This window comes from Rattus norvegicus, chromosome 3, assembly GCF_036323735.1.
Source record: "Rattus norvegicus strain BN/NHsdMcwi chromosome 3, GRCr8, whole genome shotgun sequence".
NCBI lineage: Eukaryota > Metazoa > Chordata > Mammalia > Rodentia > Muridae > Rattus > Rattus norvegicus.
In genome coordinates this window covers 90342734-90360013 of record NC_086021.1, presented here as the reverse complement: position 1 = coordinate 90360013, position 17280 = coordinate 90342734, and the positions used below count along the sequence as shown (strand labels likewise).

Sequence of the window (17280 nt, the reverse complement as noted above, 5' to 3'; positions counted from 1 at the left end):
GTAAGAATGATCAGAAGAGGGGGTAGGCACCAGAAGGAATAGGTATCCAAAGCCTGTAGCAGATGGACTCTAGATGTGACGGTAAAATGGATGAGAGACTATTGAGAACAGCAATCAGAACTGGAGAGCTCTGAGCTGAGGGTCTTATATGAGCCTGTGCTAGACTGGCTTTGAGGAAGCTCATGAGTGGGACTGGAGGAGGAAGGGGGTGGAAGTGAGGTTGAGGGGGAAGGGGAGATGTGAACTGCAGTGTTGGAGGAGGGGCTTCTGGGCCAGGGCAGGGGAGAGGAATATGCTGGTAAATCAGAGGCAGGCTGTCCAGGTCACAGAATTATCGTTGTGAAATATTCATGGACCTTCGGTCCAGATGCTATTTCAGAACGAGAGCAAGAGGACTGTGTGAGAGCCTCAGGAAGAAGCCTAGAGCAATACTGCTCCCCGCTGGCCCCCACCACAGCCACTGCTAACCCAGACAGACCAAGGGACGCCCATCACGTGCACACCCACACTCTCTAGCTCTCCCTCACATACATGAGCATGGCTCAGGTGCGCGCATGCGCGCGCACACACACACACACACACACACACACACACACACCCCACACAATGGAGCTTTGCAGCAAGTGTAAGCACACCAGCCACCCATGTGCCCCACAAACAGGCACCTCAGATCTATGGGCATGTACCCACACCCTCTCACCCAGAACCCCTCCCTCAGCAATCTCACAAGCTCAGATCCCCAGCTTCTCCAAACAATCCAGATTGACAGCTGTGAACCATATACCCCGAAATAGAAGAGATGGTAAAACTATGTATCCCAACCCCCATCAATGTCCTAATAAGGAAACAGAGGCCAGAGGGCCCAGGAACAGACTCATCCATGACTCCCCTAACTCCTGAAAGAAACGAAATCCATTCACCTCCCACATTCCATGAGTGTGTCCCCATTCTGCATGCTTCATTTTCTCAGACACCCAATGCGGTTGGCGTTGGCTCCTCCTTCCTCTAATCTCCTACATCTACTCGGTTCCCAAGCCCCACTCCTGGCCCCTGTCCATGCTCTCCTTCCCAGCCCCTACCACCTCCCTGCTGAAGCTCCTCATTACCTCATGCTTAGAATATAAATGAAAAGGGAAGTCACCTCTACTCAGCTTTTTCTGCACCCAATCTTCCTCCCTCCAACCCAGTCTGCCTACAGTAGTGACCGGACTCATCTGGCCAGACTGTGCACTGTGTCACTATGTCACTCTGGAACCTATCAAGGCTCCCCACGGCCTTCAGATTCAAGGTAAAACACCTTCTCCAGGGATCAGAGAGGTTTCACTGTCAAGAAGCAACTGCTGTTCAAATCTCCACACCTTGATGGCCAGCAGCCAGCCTTCTCTAACGCTTCAATGTTTGTGGCCACCTAGTTTGGTATACTAGAAACCCAGGAATCTACTTTGAATGCTCCCTAAAGTTCTTTCATCTCCCTCAAACTAGGAAACTCCTCCCTGCTTCCTCAGATCGACAGACTCCAAAACTCTTCCTCAAAGCCAGGACTGCACCTTCCAGGGCTCTCTACACTGCCCTTCAAGCTAGAGATGAAGTAGCCCAGAGGATGGCTGCCCCCTACTGGCCATCACCGGAAGCACAGACAGGCTTTGTCACCACAAACTGCCGAGTGAGCATGCAATCTCCCGGGGAGAGGAATAGAAGGACGCCAGATGACAAGCTTTATAAGCCCTTAAGCTTCTCAGGTTCTTACACCCAGACTGGGGGTGAGGGTGTTTTCAGCCCGGTTTTCTGAGCAGCTGGCTCCCCACTTTAGATCTCTAATCTGTTAGAGAGCTCTTTTATAAAACATGAAAAAACGGGGCTTCCAGGACCCTTTAGAAGGGAAAGTTGGCCAACAACTTCTGAGAGGCCACAAAAGCAGAGCCAGACCAGGTGGCAGGCCTAAAGTCCAGCTGGGGTCAGGTTTCTCTATGAATTTTTAATGCTTCCAGCCAAACCTGTCAGATGTCCTGAAACCTGAGTATCCATCTCCTTCCATCTGTACCAGATGCCCTTGTCTATCCCACTGCTCCTGGAGAGTGGGCCAGAGAGGGGACTCTGGGATGGCTATGCTCAAGGAAAGTGATTTGGGATAGTAGAGGGTTCTCCTACTTCCTAATTATGTGACCTTGGCAAATGACTCCTCCTGATATCCCTTTTTGTTGGTATTGTTGGTTTGGACATCTGGGTGGGGGAGGTCCCTGATATAAGTGAGTTGTCGTGGGAGAGCAAACACCTAGCAAGCCATGGGGAAGGGCCTGTGTTTGTTGGCACCATCTTCCCACAAGCCCTGCTGCCTCTTTTTTTTTTTTTTTTTTGCCACCCCTAGAAGTGGCTTTGCCTTTTTGGTTTGAAGGTGGGACTCTAGCTGCTTTTGGTGTCCCTAGTCACCTCCAAATAGCCTGAGCCTCAAATTTCTCCCAGGAACTACAGGTGAGAAGAGAGGGAGAAGTTGAGCAAAAAAGTAAACAGCAAAGAACTAAGAAATGGGGAGAAGAGATGGGGCCCAGAGAGGGGAAAACCCTGAGGCGGGTCGAGAAAGGCGGGGTCGAGAAAGGGGACCGCCCATCTTAGAGAAGAGCCCGGTGCAGACTCATCCTTTTATCTCGGATTCCTCCCCTCCCCATACCTCTTTCTTTTTTCCTCCTTGCACCTTCTCTACGCCAGAGATCATCACATCAGAGACAGCCACAGTGTGCAGGGAGGAGGGGCTGTAAAAGAAAGTGGGTCCCCATTTTTCCAGTCCATTCAGCTTTTGCACTGTGTTTCAAAAATAAGGTCCTTTCTGTCTGATTAAGTGGCAAGCCGGTTCCTGTAGACTGACTGCTGCTGAATCAGATAGCCTGGAGGGGGGTGCGGGGGGCGTCCAGGAATCTGCATTGTTTTCAAACTCGATCCACTGTAAGTGCTCTCTAGACTGAGAATCGGCTTCTTGAGAGTGGGGAAGGGAAGAAAGAAGAAAGAGAGGAACAGACAGAGCAATGCAAGGAAAGTTAGAGGTCCTCCCCCAAACATACACACTTGGAGGAAGCTGTGAATGAGAATTCTGTGTAGAGGACAGTAGGTACAAATAAAAGATGGGGGATGACAGCCAGAACATGCTTGCCTGTAATTCCAGCACGAGGGTGGGTGGGGAAAGAGCACAGCAATGAGTTTGAGGTCAGGCTGGGCTATACAGAGAGTTCCAGACTAACCCGAGCTATAAACTGAGGTCCTGTTTAAACAAAAACACAAGATAGATACTATGATGAGTAGAAAAAGAGGAACCCAAGGCGTATGGGGGTGGGAAGTGGCCAAATGAGTCTGAGAAGCAGCAAGAAATAAGACTTTAAACATGCAGGTATGACCACCCTCCCTTTTTGTGGCCACCTGAGATTCTGCATTGCTGGACCCAAGATTCAGAGAAGGATAATCACAGACAAAACCTCACTAGCCTTCTGGGGAGGAGAACCAGAGAGCAAGTGTTTTCATTCCCCAAGACCAGTGGGAGTCGTAGGAATCTGTGGGTCCGCATGTGTCACCTCCTTAACCAGGGCCCTCTGCACCCGCGGGGACTCAACTTGTCCAGCATCCTTCTGACCTGTTCTCTCCGGCCTTCCCCAGCCCCCAGTCCCAGCTCATCTGCATAAAGTTCCAATTAACACGTTTCCCCGGAGCTGTTTGCGATCCCTGAACTCGCTCCCAACCCAGAGCGAGCTTCCTGCCGCCCCCTCGTCCCTCGGATCGCAGCCCCATTAACCCCTGAGACCCAATCGGCTCCCGGGGGCCTCTAGTCAGACCCACCGAAGGAGCCTGCGAGCCCGGGACGCACCCCTGGGCGGTGGACTGCTCAAAGGGCGGGCAGAGGCCGGGACTCCTCCGGAAAACGACAGGCGCTTGCCCGCCCCTCTTTCTGGGAAGAGATGAGGAGGGGGACTTCTCCCGGGAGACTCAGGCGTCGAAATTCCTCGTTCCTCATCCTCCGGCCCCCGCACCCCTCCTCCCGGCAAGGCACCCTCTCCCCTCCCCAGCCATCTGTTCCTCTAGGCAGCGCCGCGACAAACACGGCTCTAGCTTGCTTCCGTCCCTACCCAGCCCCCTCCCCAAACTCCCCCATCCCCAGGAATGGAACAATGATGACACCCCTCTCTCCTAGAAGGTCCACATTTCGGTCTCCACCTTTCACTCAGCCCCTGCCTCAGCTGGACAGGGTAGCTATGGAAGTCCCCTTCTCCTGAGGGGTCGGTGGGGCTTGAGAGAGAATGAATTCAAGGCTGGGGGATCCGGGAAGATGTGGAAGTGACGTCGGGAAAGGACAGAGTAAGCAGAGGTAGGGAAACCGAGGCATAGGTGCCAGAAGGGTGGATTAGAGCGCAGTGGTCTGGGGTTCCCCTCCTGGCTTGCCACCCCCGTCTTGGTCACCCTCAAACACGCAGCGCCGCCTGCTGGGCATACTGAGTACCGCGCGCCCACACACGGCTTCCAGCGCCTGCGTTCATCTGAGAACTGACTGGTGAGATGCCAAACAGGTCACTTGATGGCTTAAGGTTGGCAAAATTAGAGACCTGGGCAGAAAGCAGGGAGACCCTAACAGGGTCTTTGGGAGCTAGCCAGCCTCACTGACAGGCTCTCTACAATTCGGAGACTTTTTTTTTTTACGCACAAAAGGCCACACAGAGAGTCAGGAGTCTGCTTAAAGCAACCATCTGCTGCATGACTTCTCTCCAGACCTCTGTGCAGTTTTGTCATTTGAAGATGGGTGGGCCATTCTTTATTTATTCCTCAAGAGAACTCAGAACAAACAGGGAAGCAAAGCTTATCTGGGATGCTATCTTCCAGCCCTAGCATTTGGGGGTCCTCCATGGGGGGCCAAGAAAGTGGATCCAGACTTTTACTGGGGTCACTCCAAAGTCAGAGACAGTGGTGCTAATCTGTCAACCCCGCAGGTGGGAAGCTGAGGTAAGAGGATTGCAAGTTGGAGGCTAGTCCCAGATACAGTGCATTTCTGTTTACCCTAGACTAACACACTAACAGCTCACCCAGCCCTGAGAGCTAGGATGCTTGGGGTAACCCTTTCGGGCCCTGACTGCCAATGGAGTAGGCTTCTGTAGTCACATCGCTACCTGCTGTCGCCCCAACACTCTCTGCCTCTGTGTATCACCTGCCTTTGCCTTAACCATTCTAGGTGTTTCCCAAAAACTACAAAGCAGTGTGTTACTAACCTCTCCAACTACGACTGGGATGAAATGACTCACCTGTCATGACGGATCCTCAGTGGGCATCCACGGCCCTGGCAGTCTATGACTAACTGCTAAGGCTTTATGTCCCAAGGCACAGACCAGTGATGGCCTAGGATAAGCAGGGTCGCATCTTTCTAGAATGTCGCTCACTGCTTAAGATGGTATTCTCTTCAGATGTGAGTAATTCTAAAGCCTCGCTTTCATGTTTAAAGTAAATGTAAAAATAGTGTAACACCGCTCAGAGTTTCCCTGATGTCTTAAGAGAAAATGGGAGGCAACAAAGACACTGCTTTCAGCAGGCCTCAGACATGCCTTGGTGGCAGAAAAGTTTGAGTCATTCTTTAATGTCTCCTTCCCTCCGCCCCCACCCACACCCTCATGTGTGTGTGTGTGTGTGTGTGTGTGTGTGTGTGTGTGTGTGTAAGACTCTGAAGCTCGGGCTAGCCTGGAATTTACTATGTAGTCCAGGCTAGATTCAAACTCATGGCAATCTTCCTATCTCAGCCTTCTAAGGGCTGTGACTAGAGGTGGGATCCACCACATCTGGCTCTTATGTCTTCCTTAAGTATTTGGCCCTAGTCTCTGATGTGGAGAAAGGGCAGCTTGCAAGATGTCCTCTCAAACCCTGGGGAGACAGAAACTGAACTTCCTTTGGGGTATGGGAGTGAGAATGGCCTCTATAGGTTCATGTGTTTGAATACTTGGTCCCCGGTTGGCAGAACCCTTGGAGAAGGATTAAGAGGTATAGCCTCGTTGGAGGAGCTGTGTCACTGGGCTTTGAGGTTTCAAAACCCACACCATTCCCATTTAGCTTTCTCTCTTTTCCCCTTGATTGCTGTGTTAAAATGTGCGCTCTCAGCTACTGCGCCAGCACTATGTCTGCCTGCTGCCGTGCTCCCCACCATGACGATTATGGACTCTAACCCCTCTGAAACTGTAAGTCCCAACAAACTCTTCCCTCTTTAGAGTTGCCTTGGTGATGGTGTCTGTACAACAGAAAAGTAACTAAGACAGAGAGCAAGGCAGTACATAGTTGAGAAGAGGAAGATGGCTGGACAACCAATGGACAGACAGACAGACAGACACATGTTGTTGTTTTGTTTCTCAAGACAGGGTTTATCCATGTAGCACTGGCTGTTCTGGAACTCTGAATACTGGAGTGTGAGCAATCACGTCCTCTGAAAAAGCAACCAGTGCTCTAACCACTGAGCCATCACACCAACACCCCAAGCATCCTTCCTAAAGGCCCAGCCAAGCCTGGGTGAGACAGAAGGATAGAGTTCTGGAAAGACGACGACCCACTCCTCCAGTCACAGATACACACCAGCCAGATTTCGCTTCCCTGTTTATTTCCTCTAAGACCTGTAAGAAACAGCACCAGGGAGGGAACCCGCCCTCCAGCCCCCACACCCCATCATGGCTACAGCCAGCCCCTCAGTCCCTCCCCCACAGGAAAGAATGCATGTGCATAACACGTATGTGTGCACACTTGGCAGCTGGAATCTTAGCGTAGTCCATTCACTGATCCCATGAGTCTTCCGAAGGCAGCTCCACAGAGGCTCCTAGGCCAAGTGTGGAGAAAGGGCAACCCCACACTCAGTTTTCCAAGAAGATGGCCCAATACCACTGGAATAGGCACTATCTTCAGTTGACGGACAGATTGTTTGGGGGAATTTTTTAAGGGCTGTTTTTGGTTTGGGGCTTTTGTTCTGTTTGTTTCCCTTTTTTGCCAGTCCCTACAAAAATAGAACTCTTAGTATTTATAAATCCACAGCCCCTGGCTCTATGCATACGATGCAGGTAGAAAGCCACGGGGCATTCCCTTTGCTTTATCAGGCCTTGATTGCCTGTCCTCCAAGTCTCTTGGCCTCCAGAGTCTACGTAGCCACCTTCGAAGTATTGAGCACCTTCTGTGGATCTAGCAAATTCGTGGCATACTCTCTCTCCAATCGAGACCGGTAGTAGTAGAGGTAGGAAGGTAGGAGAAATCCCAGGAGTGAGAGAATCAGGAGGCCCAGATTCACCTTAGAACATGGAAAGAAAAGCAAAGAAAACCAAATGTTACTAGCTGGACACATCCTCTTCAGGGACCCGCCTGAGACTCCCAACATGGAGGAGAAGGTAGCCATCGGTATTAGAGGTCCAGGACCAGAAAAAATATGGTCAGACCTAGCCGGTGTGGTGACTGTCCCACCAGCATGTCAGATGGGTCAGCAACCTGGCAAAGGGGCTGAGGTAAAATCTAGGAACTAATAGGGAGGTCCCACAATGCAACACTCTCATGAGTGGAGAAACCTATGCCCCTGAAGGCTGACTCATGCCAACCAGTAGGATCTCACTGGCATGACCGGAAGAGGTTCTCTGTCATGGTCGAAGGAGCCAGAGCCAGCCTAGGAACATAGGACTTACCACACCCGGGACCCTGACCTACACTAGCTCCTGAGAATCATAACCTATTCCATGACTTATGTATGACTTTGGGCAAAAACGTCTCAACTCCGAGTTCCTCTTTCACAGGTCGACTGTGGCAAAGACTGAGTGAAGGAGAAGCCAGCATGCTTGGCGCCGCAACCGCTCAGCTGCTTGTGGGGAGGGTAATTCGTCATGTGCCCTCAGAAGGGGGGCTCCGGGTTGAGTGTCCCACAAGCAGAAATAGTGTCAGGGAGGTTGGTGAGAGTTCTGCAAGGAAGGGACCTGATGATAACAGGTCATGCTCATGCAGAAGCAGGCACTCTGAACATCCACAGTCGGGTGGGGAGGAGCCCTGAGAGAGGGTACCTCCATCAAGTCAATGTGACTGGGACCAGAGGTACCTGAATGCAGTCTCAGGGGCCATGACCAGGCCAGTACACAGCTTACCTGGGACCTTATTTTTTTTTTTTTTTTGGTTCTTTTTTTTCGGAGCTGGGGACCGAACCCAGGGCCTTGCGCTTCCTAGGTAAGCGCTCTACCGCTGAGCTAAATCCCCAGCCCTACCTGGGACCTTATTAAGACAAATCAGTGGCGGGGCTGGAGAGATGGCTCAGCGGTTAAGAGCACCCAACTGCTCTTCCAGAGGTCATGAGTTCAATTCCCAGCAACCACATGGTGGCTCACAACCATCTGTAAAGAGATCTGATGCCCTCTTCTGGTGTGTCTGAAGACAGCTACAGTGTACTTATATATAATAAATAAATAAATTTTTAAAAAAAGACAAATCAGTGGCAAAAGCTACTTCAGCACATGCATGAGGACCAGAGTCCAGATCCCCCAAATCATATTAACACTTAGTGGGAGTGGTGGACCACATGTAATTCCAGTTGCCTGGAGAAAACTGCTTAACTAAGGTATTCACACTGTTAAGCTCTGAGCCCAACTAAAAGGCCTTGCCTCAGGGAATAAAGTGGAGAACAATCAAAGAGTGTTCTCAATGTCAACTGTGCCCCCCCCCACACACATGCATACACACATGCACATACACACGCATGGATATAGTCATGCACACTCACCACAAACATGCTAAAGTTTAATAAAATACAATACAAGCAGACTGTTGGAACCAGGTCAGGAGAGAGACTGATCTGAGACATGTGGTTTAGAACACTCTGGGAAGGGTTCTGATGAGCAGCCAACCTGACAGACCCAGATTAGGTATCTCCAAGGCACCTCCTGGTTGAGATGTGAGGAGTGAGGGGTTCTGGCACAAACCAACACTGCCCCCTTCCCCAGTACTAGGAGAAGTGTCCCCTGGACTCCATGTTCAACCAGCACTCACCCAGAAGGGATCTCCGTGCAGGGGCCCCACCATGGCCATGAAGAGTAGCTGCTGCAGTAGAGCAAACACGGCACTGATGAGGGACTGAAGACCTGTCAACGTCCCAAAATGATTGGACGGGAACCTATCCAGAGGGACATCCAAGAGTCAGAGGCAAGACCCCCTGCTGCCCAGCACCCATGCCGCTCCCTCCCCAGATATCAGTGTTGGCCAGGAGGATTGGTCCTTGAAGGATTCAGGCTCTGTATGTAGCCCTTGGTCCCTGCCCTCAAATGTATGTGCCACTTCGGAGCCAGCAGGCTCGGTTCTGTCACCTGCTGCCTGTGTAGTCACTGTCAGTAGCTCAGCCTTTCCGTATCCCACTTCCTTCACTAAAAGCAGGGACAGGACAAACCTCAGTGGGTTACTCATGCTATTCTTTCCTCAAGTGTTTACTGAGCTTCTCCTGTGTGCAGACACCATTGAAAGTGCTTAATGAACCAACAGATACCATGCGGCTGTGGTCTAAGTGAGACCACATTTTAATGCTAAGATATGAGGAGGAAAGCTAAACAGAGAAGTAGAGAACCGCATGGAGACCAAGGCCTTGCAAATGGCCAGAGGTAGCCATACCGAAAGGACAGCTAGATAACTAGTGATCCAGCCCAAGTTAAAAGGAGAGTAGGCAGGTAGGTATATGGTTCACATCTTTAATCTTGACACTCGGGAGGCAGAGGCAGGCAGATCTCCAAGTTCAAAGCCAGCCTGGTCTACAGAGTGAATTCCAGGACAGCCAGGACTACACAGAGAATCCCTATCTCAAAAGGGGATTGAGGGTGAGGCACCAGGTTACTAGAGGTGATGCAGATTTGCAATGATGCACACTTGAGATGACACTAGGTTAGGGTAGGACTAAGGAAGGACAAGCTGGTAAACAAGATGGGGGGTCACATGACATGTGGAGCCAAAAGGATTACAGATACCCTGGATATGAGTGTTCAGAGAAAAGACATCAAAGGTGACTGAAAGGCATAGCTGGGACAGTGAGGAAGGAAAGGCACTGCCTTCTGCTGAGATGGCTGCAGGGGGCATTAGCCAACCATGTACCCAGAGCCTTCCCATGAGGGGACACTGCATGACATAATCCATGCAGAGAAGCATCTCAGCAGAGCCTTACAGCTGGAATGAGGAGAGAAGGGAACCAAAGTTGTTCATTGGGACGCTACAAGACATCTCTACAAGACAGGCATTGGAGGCAAGGCCACAATCCAGCCCCAGGGCCAAAAAGTTCATCAGAGGAGATTCCCATTTTCTTTGGGAAAGACATCATGACTTTGGCATCTCTGTGAATAGAGCACAGACTACCTGTAATCATTGAGCTCCTTCCATGAGATATGAACCACCAGCTTCCATGCCCACATCCCCCTCTGACAAGTCGATACTGATGGGAGGCCATGCTGCTTTAAGCACTGGGTCCCTTTCAGCTCTGGCTAAGCATCCCTAACTATACAGGCAAAGCACCAGAAGGCAACTTGGCCCATGTGACTCACACTGCAGCGTAGAGACCTCCACAGGCCGAGTGGAAGAAACCACGAACAACGGTGTGCAGGACAAAGGCCACCAACTGAAATCCAAAACAGAGAGAGAAGAGAGTCAGAAAGATCAAGGCAGAAAGAGGAGGGACCCAGGGCCTTGCTGGGCCATCTACACAGTTCTACCCTGGCCCAACCCTCACCAATATAATCTACGAGGCAAGCCTCTTGGAGAGCCCCGGAAACAGACATGGAACAGAGCCATGCTTCTAGAGGTATGCAGGCCCTGGTAGAGCATTCGTGGGGGAAGTCCTAGACATGGAGAGGGGTGGTGGAAAGTAGGTACCTGCAGGTGTAAGTTCTTGATGAGGCAGGTGATGCCAAAACCCACAAGCAGGATGTTGGTCAGGGTGAAGGCATTGATGGCATTGGTGAGCTTCTGTATCTTGCGGTAGCGTGGTTTGGTGAACTTGGTGATAGTCCCATCTCTGAAAAGAACAGCCAGTCACTAGCTTCTGCCTAGAACTCCCTGGAAGCTCCTTGGTACTAGCCTGGCCCCATCCCTTGCTGGTATGCCTGTAGTTAGGAAAGCGTCAAAGGCAGAAAACCATCTCTCCATCTAAAGAGATGACATAGTCAGTGAAGTGCTTGCCTTGCAAATGTGAAAATCTGAGTTTAGCACACACACACAAACACACACACACACATCATGGTGCACATCTTTTATCCTAGCAATTCAAGGATAGCTTGGTCTACATAATGAGTGCTAGACTGTATCTAAAAGTGGTATATACTTGTAAACTCAGAGTTGGGGAGGTACAGACAGGTGGATCCCTGGATCTCATTGGCCCACCAGTCTAGCCTACTGGGCTGGAGGTCCATGTCAGTGAGAGAACCTATTTCAAACTGAAAACCATAGACAATCCCTGAGGAACAACAGCCAAGTTTGTCCTCTGTCCTCTATGCACATGTGTTCATGTTCATGCACATACATACACTCATACTCACCTGCAAAAAAGAAAACCATTTCTCTGTAAGTGTGGCCTCCTCATCTAGCTAGATAAGCACCAACTTGAGTGGGTACTTAAGGTATAAATCTACAGACTTATTCCAAGAATGCAGAATGTCTGGAGGCCTAGGAATCAGCTTGGCAAGTGTCCCAAGTGTGTCTCCTGCACACTGGAGTCAAGAGATCATAGATGGAAGGTGGAGAATGGATTCCTCATACCAACCGCCTCATCAGCCTGAACAAAAGCAGATGCCAGTCTGGGCACAGCTTGACATGACTACCCAGACATTTTCCCTTCGAGCATGACCAAGAGCTTTGGGGCCAGCCCAGGAAAAAAAAATCAGGCTGGGGTGAGCTCAGGCTGCCCATCTGTCCTGTCAGGTGGGCTCTGTAAATGTCAGGTGGAGTCCCAGCCCAGTAGGCTAGACTGGTGGGCCAATGAGATCCAGGGATCCACCTGTCTGTACCTCCCCAACTCATCAAGAGTAGAAGGCTGGGGTCCAGAGAACAAAAGGAAGCCACTGGGTCCATCCTTTTCTCCTAGTCAGCCTCTCCCACATTCTCAGGGCAAATAGATTTACAAAGGGCAAAATTGTCAGGATCCCTGAGTTCAATCCAACTTCAGTCTTCAGCCAACAAGATGCCCAGGATAACCCCGGGCCATCCTCTACTACACCAGGCTCACTCTGTGTGAGCACAGGCCATAACAGAAGTGAGAGGAGATTACTACTAAGATTATATTACAGAAAACACAATCTTCACCTCTCTCAGAACTCTTTCTGCCCGGAAGCCATCTGCCATACCAAAAGGAGTCCCAGCACAGGCCACTTGATGCTCAGTCACACTAGCAAGCCTGGGAGCACTTATCCAGCCCAGGCAGCACTTTGGATGGCACAGCCATGGTAGGAAGCTAGAATATAACCTAATGAGAATCCCCAGGTTGGAAACATGCAGCCAAGCTATTCCCAGACTCCCTACCCTTAGCAGAAGTGTGGAATAGTGAACATTTGTGATTTAGGAACAGGGCAATGCATTCCACAGCAACAGATAGCTAATAAACCACACATACACACACACACACACACACACACACAAACACACACACACAAACACACACACACAGACACACAAACACACACACAGACACACACACAGACACACAAACACACACACAGACACACACACAAACACACACACACACACACACACACACACACACACACACACCTTTCCCTAGCCTTTGCTTTAAAACTGTCTGGGTCTCACTCTGTATCCAAACTAGGCCTAGTACTACCATGTAGCCCAGGCTGACCTCAAGCTCAAAGCAACCTTCTGTTTCAACCTCTTGCTTCAGCCTCCTGCTTAGATAACAGGCATAAGTCCCCAAGCTCAGACAAGCTTGGAGTGTGTGCTTTTTGACACTGGCTCGGAGCCTGCCGTGTGTCCTTGGGCTGGTTATTTAGTGAAACAATCCAGGTCTCAGCTTCCTAGTCTGTCGAAGGAGGACGGACGATCATGACCTCATCTCCTACAGAGGCTGAGGGACTCAAAACTGTGCAAAGTGCCTAGCGCATACCCTGCCCTCAACTATAGGTATTTTTTATGCCAAGCAGGCCATGTTTCCCCATCTGTAAAACGGGGAGGTGCCTTGCTCGCTGATGTGCAGACAAGGAAGAAATGGAAAATGTGGTCTGGGCTCCCGTTAGCACCATCCCTACGGGTCACCTGGCATCTCCAAAGGAAGCGCTCTCATTCAGAGTGCCCTCCGTTGGATCATCCACGCAGTCCTTGATGCGCCAGTCCATGATGTAACCAATGAGGGGGCAGGTGAGAAGACACAGCAGCTGCATGACTCCGAAGATAGAAGAGTAGAACTCAACTGGGCAAGAAGAGAAGTGGGGTCAAGATGGCAGCAACCGGGTGGACACCCACCTGCTTCCAGCAGAGGAAGACTGTGCTCAGACAGCCTCCCTTTTACCCAAATTCCCAGGACTCCAGAACTATGGGAATGATCCCACCCGAGGAACGGGACAGGTCAGGGTAAGTATGGCCAGGGCTCTGCCTTTATCTCCCTACCTGTCTCTTCTACCTTCTGTCTCTGCTCATTCGTCTCTGTGGGGAGAGGAGAGACACGGTAAGCGGATGCTTAGCTAGATGATCCTCTGAGCTGAGCTGCACACACGCCACCCTCCTACCTCTGCACAGGGCTTCCAAAGAGCCTTACCACATTCCTTGCCACCAGTCACGAGGAACTCCAGGATCTTGTTCATGGCCCCCATGTAGAAGATGACCCGAAGCTGGGTCATACCCATGGTGACCAGGCTCCACAGGAAAATGGGGGAGCAGAGGCTCTTGCGAAAAGGGACAGACTCTGAGGAGACAGTGGGTGGGAGGTCAAGCCCCCAGACCTTCCATTGTTCATCTTATATGGAACTAGTGTAACTAAGGCTCTGCGTGACTCCAGAGAGCATCGGGACTCTTCAGAGACAAGAAGCCTCAGGTACGCTATACTCTACATTCTGCCAAGCTCTGCAACAGCCTCCAAAGCACATTTTTCAAGTGATCTCTGAATGCTTCCTGTGTTCACATATTAGCAATATTGATGAAGCAATTGCTATGAAACACGTACCTGATAAGCTTTAATTTCAGCAAGTCAATTTTGTAACAACCTTTATTTTTATGTATTTATTTTTCGATAGGCTTTCCCACAGGAGGAAAACTGCTGCTCAGACAAATGATTTGCCTGAATGGCAGGGGGACCCGGCTTAGGCTCCTACTCTTAACCATCCTCCTGTAAGGATGGGCAGTGGGGATAATTACTATTACGGCTGGACCTAGTATGCCCCACATGAAGAGCTTTCCTCCCGTTGAGTCACGTGGTCCTAGGAACACCCTCCCTGTTGGGTGATGATTTAAAGAGATGAGGAAGGTAAGAGTGAGGACCAGTGACAATGTCAGTCAACGGAAAGCAGGACTCAAACTCTCCCTTTCTCACTCCAGAGGCCATGCTCCATCCCCATCTCTCTGAGGCCCAGAAAGAGCGCTAAAGTATCTTTGGAAATGAACTTCAGTTTTGTGCATCTCCTCCTATGGCCAGCAGGGGGTAGAAGCGCGCCAGACTTCCGAAGGCCCTGCCCACAAATTCCCGGTCTTGGCAGTGCCTGATGCAACAGACAGGGAGATTGATTCGAGGTGGGTTGGGGGCAAAGAACCAGCCACCTCACAGCTCAGGAGATTTGCCTTATGTCGGAAGCTCCTCCTACCCTCAGGGTTACCCATATACCCAGAGGATCCAGCAGGCTACCCCTGAATCTGAACTTCCCTTTGGGCTTTGATTTCCCCATTCACAACATCCACAAGTGGGTATTATGAAAACCAAGGAGGGAAGAGATTGCACCACCACCACCACCACCACCACCACCACCACCCCAAGGCTAGAAACCTGACAGGACACTCACTTTCAGGAGTCTTTTCTGAGGTACCAGGGATATCCGAGGACGAAATAAAGCCGTCAGTCCCCTCCTCCAGGCTGGGGGTCTTCTGACTCAGCCGCTGACCCACAATGGTTACATGGGTGTAGAAGCGGTCACCTGTGACCTTGTGGTCCAAGGCTAACCCAATGAGTTTGATCTTCTTCCTGCCCACAGTCAGACCAGCATATGTGAGAGCTAGCTGTGCAGAGTCTAATGCCAAGCTCTAGGCACCATCCCAGCCTGTCCAAGGGTCCTGAGCATCCCTTTATCTGGCCCTGACATAATAGGCTCCCTATTGCTGCCCCCACCTCTCTCGCTCAGAGCCAAGCTTGGGCAAGCAGCCCTACAGACACCCAGTAAATGAAGGGCGGGTGAGTGTTTTCTCCTGGTCTAGTCTCATGGAAGAGTTGGCATAACAGCTGCAGACACTGCCTTCAGCCTGGTACCATCCAAACCTCAACTCACGCCCTCAATGCTAGGACCTTTATCAAGTCTCTTTGTCATTAACTGAGTTGGTAACAGCATCTACGCCAGACAGCTATTGGACAGCAAGTGCAGTGTGTGGCATACAGTAGGAGTTACTCAGTGCCAGCTGTTTGACTATTACCATGCATATGTGCTAGGCTGTACAGTGCCACCTCTGGCTGCTGCTGAACTGAAAAGGGGCTGGGGAAAGCTGGTAATCAGCCCCCCCCACACACACACACACCAAAAGAAACTGTGTGCTAAATTTCTCGGCAGCCTCTTGTTTGGGTCCGTGTAACATTTACCACTATTTCAGGGGTGGTGGTGGTGGGGTCTCCTGCTCTGACCTTCTTCTCCAAAGTCAAAGGGATTATTACCACTAATAATAAAAAGTACATGTCGGCCACCTATTACGTGCTAGCTCCGCTAGTTAAAAGACGTGTGCAAAGGTGACCCAGGTGCAAAGGCAGAGCTGGGAAATCTGAGGCCATTTGCAAACCTGAATTCCAAATCTAGGGTCTAAAGCCAATCACATCATCATAACCCTGGCCTCAACCTTCTACAGCAGGGGTCAGGGGTAGGGGATCCGCTTCATACTCCAACCTCCTCTCCCAGCCTCTCACGTGTAGTCAACTTCCTCGGGGGCAGGAAAGGCTTCTGCAGGCCAGTTGAGAGCGCAGTTCAGAAAGATAAGACAGGCCAGGCCAGACCACGTGAACATGATGACCATGAAGGAGACTCCAGCATCGTAGATCAGCTGTTGGGGAAGGACAGGCTATGGAGGAAGCCAGCTTGCCCCGGGTCCCACAAAGCCAAAACCCTTAGAGGGCTGGAGCCTCCAAGATCTCTTGCATCCCCTCCCCTTATGCCCAATTTGAAGGTGGGGAAAGCAAAGCCAGCAATTAAAAGCCTGACATTCCCTTTCTTTGCCCAAGCCGCACTGAAGGAGCGTGAGGCTCTTCTTTAAAAAGTATTGAAGGTGCCTGCCCCTCCCTAGACACTCTCAGCTACTACCATGGAAAAGAACACCAAGTTTTGCCCATGACTCCGTAAAAATCACTATTCTCACACACGCGCACACACACAAATGTTATTTCACATCATATGCATGAGGGAAATCAATGCTCCGAGCTTACCCTTCCCCTGGCTAGCACATTTCCTCCTGGAAAGGCAAATCAAACCCGAGAAGCCTTATCTCAAGGTCCCCAAGAGCATACAGGTACACATGCCACAGGGAGGTGGGGTAATCTGGCAAGTTTCTAATCCCAGAACAAATAGGTTCTGCATTGCCTGGGCTCGTGTGCAAATTCGCCAGCACCTCTGATAAGAGAGCTGTCTCCAACTGCCCTCCCTAACACCTCCTGCTGAGAGCCCTGGTCACCATGTGGGAGAAGCCTCTTCCAGGAACTAGGGACTTGGGCTCTTTCCTTCTGGTGGCAAGATGGAGCTTCTGTACACAGCACCCCTTAAGCATGTATGGGTCCCTCAAGCTCACCTCTCCAAACCCCTTTAGAGAAGGTAAGCAAAAATGCCCATGAAAGCAACCAACTGCTCAAGGTCAACTCAAGAACAATGGCGTGGTCCAGTGGAAAGAGTGCCTTGGACCACTTGAAGGAAGACGCTGAGTCCTCCAGCCCACCCCAAGTTTAAAGCTCAGTCCTTCCTCTCCCAGGTCCACCAGGCTGGCCTGACCAAGATCTACTCTGACATAGACTTACTCTGCAACCTTAGATTAAGTTACCCAGCCTCTCCAGTAGGGAGATTTTAACGGAAATATCTGGCCTTCTGGACTTAACACCACCACTTTCCCTCC

The 17280-nt window shown here is 50.8% G+C and overlaps 1 protein-coding gene across 7 annotated transcripts in view; it reads right to left on the bottom strand.

Annotated features, from left to right (window-relative positions):
• Nucleotides 1-6575: 6575 nt before the first annotated feature.
• Slc43a1 (solute carrier family 43 member 1) overlaps nt 6576-17280 on the bottom strand; it is a 26189-nt gene continuing 15484 nt past the window's right edge. For 6 of the 7 annotated variants that reach the window (XM_039104880.2, XM_063283651.1, XM_039104882.2 and 3 more), the window contains 9 exons: nt 16091-16224; nt 14988-15166; nt 13754-13900; nt 13606-13641; nt 13255-13408; nt 10867-11008; nt 10539-10612; nt 9010-9133; nt 6588-7279 (listed from right to left, as the gene is read on the bottom strand). In XM_039104880.2, coding sequence (XP_038960808.1) covers nt 7133-7279; nt 9010-9133; nt 10539-10612; nt 10867-11008; nt 13255-13408; nt 13606-13641; nt 13754-13900; nt 14988-15166; nt 16091-16224 — 1137 coding nt within the window. In that variant the 3' untranslated portion in view covers nt 6588-7132. Of the gene's footprint in view, nt 7280-9009; nt 9134-10538; nt 10613-10866; nt 11009-13254; nt 13409-13605; nt 13642-13753; nt 13901-14987; nt 15167-16090; nt 16225-17280 lie in introns of all 7 variants that reach the window. The other variant, NM_001107742.1, reaches the window with a different exon arrangement.